At 37.6% G+C, this 10,481-nt stretch overlaps 1 protein-coding gene across 1 annotated transcript; it reads left to right on the plus strand.

Moving 5' to 3' along the window:
* Positions 1 to 4,196, plus strand: rsl24d1 (ribosomal L24 domain containing 1). The gene is made up of 6 exons (XM_062035449.1): positions 1 to 181; positions 2,160 to 2,273; positions 2,407 to 2,479; positions 3,526 to 3,589; positions 3,712 to 3,797; positions 3,882 to 4,196. The coding sequence occupies exons 1-6, from the start codon at positions 101 to 103 to the stop codon at positions 3,956 to 3,958; spliced, it is 495 nt and encodes a 164-aa protein (XP_061891433.1). The 5' UTR covers positions 1 to 100; the 3' UTR covers positions 3,959 to 4,196.
* Positions 4,197 to 10,481: the final 6,285 nt, after the last annotated feature.

A 10,481-nucleotide genomic window follows, 5' to 3' on the forward strand; every position in this document is an offset into this window, starting at 1 on the left:
ATGCCAACCGCCGTAAAACACAGAGAAGAAGAAGAAGAAGAAGAAGAAGTAGGCGGTCTTGTTGTTGTGAGGTGTAGTACGCCTCGCTCGTACTTTGAGAATGCGTATCGAAAAATGTTACTTCTGCTCGGGTCCTGTGTACCCGGGGCATGGAGTAATGTTTGTACGGAATGACTGCAAGGTATGATGTGTTCTGTAACTCTTAACAATCAACTAAGTTGAGCGTTTGTGTGTTTTTCATGTGGTCGGCTAATGCTAGCGTGCGAGTGCAACGTGCTCACGTGGCAATTGAATACTTCGCTGATTAGTTGTGACGTTATAGAGAGTTGAAAAGCTAGCAGATAAACTCAAACATGTATACAACATATTAGTTAAAAGATGATACACGGTTATTCATATGATGTAGCGATTGGATTTTAGGCCCGGCCGTTTTACATGCGCATGCGCCGTTGGTCACGTGGACCCAGTGCGCCGTTGGTCACGTGGACCCAGTGCACCCCCTAGAGGTGAACTGGTGAAACGTCATCTTTGATTGATTGCAACTTTTATTAGTAGATTGCACAATTCAGTACATAATCTGTACAATTGACCACTAAATGGTAACACCCGAATAAGTTTTTCAACTTGTTTAAGTCGGGGTCCACGTAATCAATTCATGGTACAAATATATATTATCATCATAATACAGTCATCACACAAATTAATCATCAGAGTATATACATTGAATTATTTGCAATCCGGGGGTTGGGATGAAGAGGGTTTGGTTGATAACAACAATTCAGTCATCAACAATTGCATCATCAGAGAAATGGGCATTGAAACAGTGTAGGTCTGACTTGATAGGATATGTACAGCGAGCAGAGAACATAGTGAGTTCAGATAGCATAAGAACAAGTATATACATTAGAAATAAATTTGATTATTTTAATTTGGTTAATTTACAATACGGGTAGGTGAGATGTGGAAGGGGGAGGGTGTTAGTCAAGGGTTGAAGTTGCCTGGATGTGTTTAGTGCGGTTTTGAAGGAGGATAGAGATGCACTTTCTTTTACACCTGTTGGGAGTGCATTCCATATTGATGTGGCATAGAAGGAGAATGAGTTTAGACCTTTGTTAGATCGGAATCTGGGTTTAACGTGGTTTTTGGAACTCCACCTGGTGTTGTGGTTATGGCGGTCATTTACGTAAAGGAAGTAGTTTGAAATGTACTTCGTATCGGGGAGGTGTAGCGGATTTTATAGACTAGGCTCAGTGCAAGTTGTTAAACTCTGTCCTCCACCCTGAGCCAGCCCACTTTGGAGAAGTGGGTAGGAGTGAGGTGTGATCTGGGGTGGAGGTCTAAAAGTAATCTGACTAGCTTGTTCTGGGATGTTTGGAGTCTAGATTTGAGGGTTTTGGATGTGCTAGGGTACCAAGAGGTGCATGCGTAATCGAAAAAGGGTTGAATGAGAGTTCCCGCTAGAATCTTCATGGTTTTGTTGACCAGAGAGGAGATTCTGTAGAGAAATCTCGTTCGTTGGTTGACCTTTTTGATTACCTTGGTTGCCATTTTATCACAGGAAAGATTAGCCTCTAGAATGGAACCTAGGTAGGTGACCTCATCTTTCCTGCTGATAACAATGTCACCCACTTTAATAGTGAAGTCACTGACTTTCTTAAGGTTGATGTGGGACCCAAATACCAGCAGGGCCGAGTCATCCGCAAACAGGAACAGTTCACATTTGCATGCTGATGACATGTCGTTTACATATATTAGGAACAGTAAAGGCCCTAATATACTGCCTTGGGGGACTCCACAGCTTACTGAGAGGGGGGGACACGGTGCCGTTCACCTCTACCACCTGTTTCCTCCCCTCCAAGTAAGATTGCATCCAGCTCGATGACGTTTTATCAAATCCGATTGCTCTGAGCTTATCCAACAGTATAGCGTGGTTAACGGTGTCAAAGGCCTTCTGAAGGTCCAGCATGACCATGCCGCAGTATTTGCCCGCGTCTAACTCAGTGGTCTTTCTCTCTTTAAAACACGTCAGTTAGGATCTAGTTTAATTTTTTTTCTGCATATCATAATTAAAGCTGAACTACACCAACAGATATACGTTTTTGACACAGTTTGCAAGACTTTTGTTTGTTTGTATAACGTAAAAAAATGTTTTTCTACAGACGTTCAGATTCTGCAAATCCAAATGTCACAGGAATTTCAAGAAGAAGCGCAACCCCAGAAAGACCAGATGGACCAAAGCATTCAGAAAGGCAGCTGGAAAGGAATTGACAGTGGTGAGATGTATTCAAATTCAATTTCTATATTTTCAAACCCAGTTAGTTTAACAGTCATCAGCCAAAAATGTGTAATAAAATATATTTGCATTGTTTTTATGTTACTAATGTCCTTCTATAATGTGTATTTCAGGATAACGCTTTAGAGTTTGAGAAACGCAGAAACATACCTGTTAAATATAACAGGGAGATGTGGGACAAGACAGGTATTGTACACATTATTTCTGGGGGTGGGGGGGCTTAGTACATAACTTGATTGAAAAGTAATAGGAGTGGAGAACAAGGCTGTGGTAATCGGAACATAAAATTGAGAATATGTGGACTTGTGTTTTAAAAAAATAAAAGTAATAGGAGAATACATTAAGGTTTCTTTGAAGGATCAAATAATGAGCTGTGTACTATTTTGTTTACAGTACTACCTCATTAATTGGTTGTATGATTGAGCATGTAACTTAAATACTTGTATCTCAAATGAACTTTGAACAAGTAACATACCTTTTTTTTAAAAATCAAAACTAACTTTTGTATAACAGCTATTGTATTAAAAAAACAATACAGTTCAATGTACTGTTGACAACTACACTAGTCTGGTGAAGTAATGTAATAATAATGTATAGCGTATATTTTGGAGAGCGGACGTTATTTTTTACACCACCAGCAGCTTCACCATATTTTCATGGATAAATGTCTGTTGTTTAGATATTACATTAATGCCCATTGCTAGCATCATTTACTCTTGCTTCCGTATGTTGCAGACTCGCAGTTATACGCTACCAAGACTTCGCTAAGACTGCTACATGCTCTGTCATGTTTTTGGTGATTTATTTCTTTAATTCAAGGAATGTCATCCACTTTTTATTCTAAATGCTCTCCTTTACACTCTTTCCGTTCCAATATTTGGAAAACAAAGTTGTCGATATTGAGCTAATGCTAGCGCATAAAATCGGATGTTTGGTTGATCTGATCACTGGCAGTCACGATGCCAACTTGCGGTGGGTTGGCTCATAACTCCAACTTCTGCTCTTACTTAAAGCTTAACAATTAACCAAGAGACAGCTCGTATCTCAAAGCACTCGTAAGTTGAGGTGCCACTTTAAGATATGGTAGAAGGGCAAAATAGTAGCAGATTTTTTTTCTTTTAATGCGGCAAGTCTATTTGATTTACAAGACTCCAGTTGCAGTACTTGATGTTAGCAGTACTTGTGTATTGCTTTATTAGTTGAATGCTTACCATGTTTTGTCATTTTTGCAGTGAATGCAATGAAGAGGGTGGAAGAAATCAAACGGAAACGGCAGGCAAGATTTATCATGAACAGGTTCGCATTGCACTTTTTTGTTAGGGAGTATCTTTCACTTCATAATTTTTGTACATTACTGTTTGGTTTTATGGAACAAATACGGTGGCTTTGTCTAGCAATGTTTTGTGTTGATGTTGCAGATTAAAGAAGGGCAAAGAACTGGAGAAGGAAGAGGACATCAAGGAGGTGAAGAAGAACATTCACCTTATCAAAGCCCCCCACGCAGGTAAGCTCTTGGTGAAAGCATCTTATGTGTTGTGTCAACAACTGTTTATTTTGAAGTGGTATACAAAACTTTTATTTGTCACAGGAAAAGCCAAGAAAATGGAAGAGAAAATGTTGCAAAAATTACAAGAGGATGTGGACATGGTGGGTGAAGATGATTAATGTTTCTGTTTTTTAAGACAACTGAGTGTTTCTTTCTGGTGGACTCTACATTTGTTTGGGTGCCAACAATTGTGAATGCAGTTGGAATCTGCTGTGCATTCAGTTTCACCTGTTTTAAATCCGCTTAAAACCCCTTCTGTAGGATGTGTGCGTGCTTTCCACAAAATAGTTGTTTACATACCATAACATATTCCATTAATGCAACAGCAAAATAAAAACAAATATTTATCAAATGTAAGGCTGCTGTAGTTTTGTATGCTTTGTTTGTGTTACATACTGTATAGTTGCCAACTCTTACTGAGTCTGGAAGACTCCTTGAAATGTCATGTGTCTACTAACATCCCGACAAAATGACAAATCTCCCGGATTGTGACATTTTTGTGAGGATCTAAAATACTCAAGTTTGTCAATAAAATTGGGAAAAAATAAATTGTGTCAATCTATATAAAGTTTGCAATCGAAGTGGCATTGAAAACAACCACAGACTAAAAATATTCGGCAGCTTCTCTGTGTACTGGCGTAGTGTGCCGAGTGTTGCTTGCAAGCACCTTGGCTGTGACAATCACAAAGAGACAATTAAAGCTAAATGCGAGACAAAGCGGATCCAGAGCTTCTTCTGGTAACATACCTGAAGAAGCTCTGTGACATACTGTATGTCACATACAGTGCATCTGGAAAGTATTTGCAGCACTTCTCATTTTGATAGGTTACAGCCTTATTCTAAAATGGAATACATTCAATTTTATTTAAAAAATTGTACAAATACCCCATAATGACAATATGAAAATGTTTGAATTTTTTTTTTACAATTTTAATAAAAATAAACTAAAAAAAGAAAATCATATTTACATAAGTATTCACAGCTATTGTGCAATACTTTGTTAAATGCACCTATGGCAGAAATTTCAGTCAAGCCTTTCTGAATACAATGTCACAAGCTTGGCACACCTATCTTCTGACAGTTTTGCCCATTCCTCTTTGCAGTGCCTTCAGTGTCGATAGGAAGTGTTGTTTTTTTAAAATTTATAAACTTTAATTTTTAAATTGCTGCATTTACAAACAATTAAGAAATAATCAAAATAAATACAAAACAGCGCCAGGGGGTTGTAAACTCAATAAAGTAACTAAAATAGAATGCCATATATATGTATATATATATATATATATATATATATATATATATATATATATATATATATATATAACAAAGTGCAAACCCATAGGCTCATACAATTTCAGTAAATAATTTAAATTTGGAACACAGCATCTTCGTTTTCACAGCTTTTTGGTTGTTAGAGGTAGAGAGTGTTTTAACATAGTTCTAATTCTTTTTTAAAGGCACAAAAAACAGGTCGGGTATTGAGAAACGTACATTTATGAATATACTTAGCCAATAGTATAATGAGGTTGCAAAGGTCAAATTCCCTTTCAATTTTTTTTTCATACAGTGTAAATCCAAATAGCACATCTTTAAAACAGAGCACAAATTTGTCATGAATATTGTCCAGGATAAAACGACAGATGCCCTGCCATAGTGATCGAGTGCTTTCACAAGTCCAAAACAGGTGGTAAACAGTCTCTGGATGCATGTTACATAATGTGCAGGTAACATCAATGTCCTTCTTGTATCTAACCATCACAGTCTTTACAAGGTAATAACGATGAATGATTTGAAAAGACATCTCTTTGACTTTGTTGGTAAATAAATACCTGTTAGGTGTTAAGTGTTGGTTTTCATCCAGCATGTCTCTGTACATTGCTGTATCTATTTGTCCTACTACTATCCCAGTTCCTGTTGCTAAAAAACATCCCCACAGCTTGATGCGGCCACCACCGTGCTTCACTGTAGTGATGGTATTGGCCTGGTGATGAGCGCTGCCTGGTTTCCTCCAAACATGATGCCTGGCATTCACGCCAAAGAGTTCAATCTTTGTCTCATCAGACAAGAAAATGTTATTTCTCACGGTCTGAGAGTCTTTCAGGTGTATTTTGGTAAACTCCAGACGGGCTTCCATGTGTTTTTTTTACTAAGGAATGGCTTCCGTCTGGCCACTCTACTATACAGGCCTGAATGCTGCAGAGACAGTTGTCCCTCTGTAAGGTTCTCTCCACAGATGAATGCTGTAGCTTTGACAGAAGCTACTGACTATCGGGTTCTTGGTCACCTCCCTGACTGGACTAAGATTAATTCAGCAATGTTCAGAGACATCCTGAATGAAAACCAACACTTCCCATCCAATCTGGTGGAGTTTGAGAGGTGCTGCAAAGAGGAATGGGCAAAACCACCCAGAGATGGGTGTGCCAAGCTTGTGGCATTGTATTCAAAAACACTTGAGACTGTAATTGCTGCCAAAGGTGCATCAACAAAGTATTGAACACAGGCTGTGAATATTAATGTATATCTTTTTTATTTTTAATACATTTGTAAAAATGTTTTTTAAAAAAAACTTTTCTCATTGTCATAATTGTGTATTGTCTTTAGAATTTTGAGGACAAAAATGAATGTATTCTATTTTGAAAGTAAGGCTGTAACAACTAAATATGGAAACATTTAAAGGCTATGAATGCTTTCGGGATGCAATGTATACAACTCATTAACTGGCGGCCTGTGGGCTTGAGTTGGCCCATGAGGACAGTGCATCACAGATTTTAAAATAGGGTTTTAAGTGCATAAGAAATTTTTCTAAGTGTTTGTGAAAGCTGTGTGGAGGGCTAAAAAGGACTTGAAATGCATATAAGGAACAATTTCCCTTGTGTATCAATAAAGGTTGTCTAAGTATAAGTCTAAATGGCGTGCTTTCTTGGTGGAAATTAATCTACCACAGTAGTCTCAGGGGTCTCCAAACTACAGCCCGCGGGCCGGATCCGGCTAGCCAGCGTCCAAAATCCGGCCCACAGGAAGTCCCAAGTAAAAAAAAAAAAGTTTTATTTTTATTTTTTATTATTTTAAAAAATCTGTCCTTTCTAATCCATTTTCTACCGCTTGTTACTCTGTGTCTCCTAGCCGCTCAGGCAAATCATATAGTCTAAAAATGAATTTTCCCATCCATAACGTGACATCATCGTGCTCAAAATATATATATATATACATATATACACACACACACACACACAGCTGGCCCCCGGCCAAATTTTTTTAACCCAATGCGGCCCCCGCCCAGAGTCAAAAAGTTTGTGGACCCCCCTGCATTAAATGGACTGGGGAAAGGTTAATTTTGTGTCCTTGCCTCAATCTTTAACATTGTTGAAATCAAATGTTGGCAAGGCCCAAGTATCACCTCTGTGTGTCGCTGAAGCATCCACAGAATGTAGGATTTTAATTTTTTATTGCTACTATAGTAATTAGATATACGTCTCGTCTTGTCTGCATGGGACAATGAGAAACACAATTTCAATTCTTTGTATGCCTTGCACATGTGAATAATTGACAATAAAGCTGACTTTGACTTTGACTTTGATAGTGCGTACGTGAAGCATTAAGTTGGTATGAGGTACCGCACATTTACACATTCACTTTACTCTTGATACATCTCAACTTTGCCATGAAAAAGGCCATACGCCAGGTTTTTGTGTGTTTTCTTGATGAATGCATAGTCTTTAGCAACATGGCCCCATAACAGTTTAGTTGAATAGTATTTAAAACTAGTTATACATCCTGATGTTATTTTTGTATTTTATAATGTTTTTAAAAATGTAAAAGGATTTGTTCTGTCAGTTTACATGGACGTTTGTATTCGCAAAGCATGTATTAAATGTACAGTATTCTAAAATTCCCACACGCAATACATTTTTATTTAAAAAGTTACGATTTTGTCAGTAATGTGAGTAGTGAGGGTGTGTACATTTTCGAAAAAATCAAATCTTTTACAATACAGTGCGGTCATTCACTTGCCAACATGGGGTAGATCTACTGGATTGCAAACACCAAATTTTGGCAGTCATGGTGTTGTTCCTGACATTATTTGTCTATTAAAAATGTGCTACATATGACATCCACCAATTCCATCCAAAATATTACGATCTTCAGGTTGATGCAGTGCATTTCAACATCATTATCTACTACCAGAATAAAAAAAAACATTACAGTTTAAAGGGGTAAAATAATATGTTTTTTTAATAGCATATAGGCAATTTACACTACATATACAGCTCTTATAAAGTAATGCAATCCTGCAAGCCAAGCAATTATGTTTTTAACCATACAATGCACAGCTATATGGGTGCAGTGTGGAAAAAAAAAGTCAGCGCCTTACTATTGTGTTATAGTCATAATTATTTTTCAAATGAAATAAACAAAGTTGTCAATGCGTCCACAGTTTTTGAATAAAAAGCTTTAAAGGGTGGTGGTACCAGACTATAAGCGTTTTTGCAATCAATTCACTTGCCTTGCAGCCGTGTCTGCAGTAACCCAATGAGTGATACTGTGCAAAACCTGCATTAATCTGGGCATACTGCAAATTTTAGCAACTACCACAGGGGTGTCAAACGTACGGCCAGAGGGCCGGCCGGATAAGGACCGCGAACAGGTTTTATCCGGCCCGTGGGATGAGTTTGCTAAGTATAAAAATGAACCCGAAATTGTTGAATGAAAGAAACAGCTGTTCTAAATGTGTCCACTAGATGTTGCAATAGCAATGTTTTGTATCTTTGTAGATGATGGTACATATGTACAAAATAAACCACATGATGTTAGTACATCAGTCTAGGAAAATGATTAAACTACATAAATAACATACTGTAATTTGATTTTGATATAATTTTTTATCTTGATAGATTGAAAATTAACACCAATGAGTTGACTGATGAACATTATCACATAATTTATTCAGAAAATATAAATAACGACGAATAAAGTGTATATATACTATTCACCGCCACAGGTAATTGTAAAAAACAACAACAATAACATTATGATTTGTACAATTTCAGAATGTGCTTGTTCTTTTTTTAACAAAGAAAACAATCTGAAGTTGTCTTTATTTTTAAGTTATCGTGCTGTGATTTTACCAGTCCGGCCCTCTTGGGTGGGAGTAGATTTTTCTCCATCTGGCCCCCGATCTAAAATGAATTGGACACCCCTGAACCACCAGATCCTACCAGGGCCAGACACTTTTTACTTAAAACCGTTTCAGATCATTGAATGACATGATTTTGTCTTAAATGTGTCGACCAAAATTATTACAGAATAAAACACAGGATAAAGGTTTTAGGTAAAAAAAAAGCAAACATTTATACCAGTGATTCTCAAACTGTAGTGGTACGCCAAAGAATCACTTGTTTAAAGTACAGTGTTTTATTTTTCTATTTTCAAATACCAGCTCAGTGGCCTTTCGGTTAGAGTGTCCGGGGAGGTAATGGGACCCATTACCTCCCTGCTTGGCACTTAGCATCAAGTGTTGGAATTGGGGGTTAAATTACCAAATGATTCTCGAGTGCGGCCACCGCTGCTGCTCACTGCTCCCCTCATCTCCCAGGGGGTGAACATGGGGATGGGTCAAATGCAGAGGACAAGTTTCACCACACCCAGTGTGTGTGTGACAATCGTTGGGACTTTAACTTAAACACAGTGTTACTGTTCAAACACAGTGACAAAAATAATAAATATACTTGTTTAATAAAACCTCTGCCTTGTTTTTAATGAATACTAAGGCCGACGACCAATGTTCCCTCTAAGGTGCGCGCCTGTGCAATTGCGCACTGCTCAAGTGTCCTCTGCGCACGGCAAATCTATGCCACGCACAAAATCAAACAAAAAAATAAGCGCATAACAATTTTCGACACGACATGGACACGACAGAGAAAACAGTTTTCGTCATCTTTGTTCAAATATTGTAACGTCTGTCGAGACGCTTTGAGGACATGAATTCCATCCATCACTTTACTAAGCAAAACTCTTATTGTCGGCCATAAACACATCACCAAAACATTAGTAAAAAAAAATTTATCTAGCAAAACTGGTCATTTTCTGCTGTACAAACCAGACCAAAAGCAACTTTGTTATATCAACAGCAGCCGCTCGCTCTTTCTCACTTGCGCCAACACATGCACATATGGCACTTAGCCAGTGATGCGTTTACAGCCACACAAAAAGTCGGACAACTCCAACACCACGCATAAAGTGTAATTCCAGGTCGTTACTCTATGATTTACCAATGAAATGTGTGCTTATTCTAGTGTCATTTATTAGGAATCTCAATTTATAAATATTAATCATGAAATGCTGTTAGTATATTAAATAAATACTAATAAAAATATATTTTTTACAAAAAGGAAGTTGCAGGAATGTGCACATAATCCCCTGCTTACATCTCATTGTGCAACATGTGAATGTTTTAATGGGAACTAAATGCAATGTCTGAAAGGGGTACAAATTATTTCCAAAGCAGACCTCCACCCAGACAAACAATACAAGTACACAGTTCATGAAAAACAATATTTTTTGTTATTGTCATTGTAAGTGGGCCTAAACACTTATGTTAGAAAATAAACTCATGGAAATGACTGCTGTCATTTGATTATAATA

This window comes from Entelurus aequoreus, linkage group LG24 (genome assembly GCF_033978785.1).
Source record: "Entelurus aequoreus isolate RoL-2023_Sb linkage group LG24, RoL_Eaeq_v1.1, whole genome shotgun sequence".
NCBI classification, from domain to species: domain Eukaryota; kingdom Metazoa; phylum Chordata; class Actinopteri; order Syngnathiformes; family Syngnathidae; genus Entelurus; species Entelurus aequoreus.

Bases quoted from the DNA above. Each gene is read 5' to 3' on its own strand.
- rsl24d1 (XM_062035449.1), top strand. From the start codon at position 101: ATGCGTATCGAAAAATGTTACTTCTGCTCGGGTCCTGTGTACCCGGGG. The intron at 2,480-3,525 runs GTATTGTACACA...TCATTTTTGCAG, and splicing joins GGAGATGTGGGACAAGACAG to TGAATGCAATGAAGAGGGTG. The intron at 3,590-3,711 runs GTTCGCATTGCA...TTGATGTTGCAG, and splicing joins GCAAGATTTATCATGAACAG to ATTAAAGAAGGGCAAAGAAC.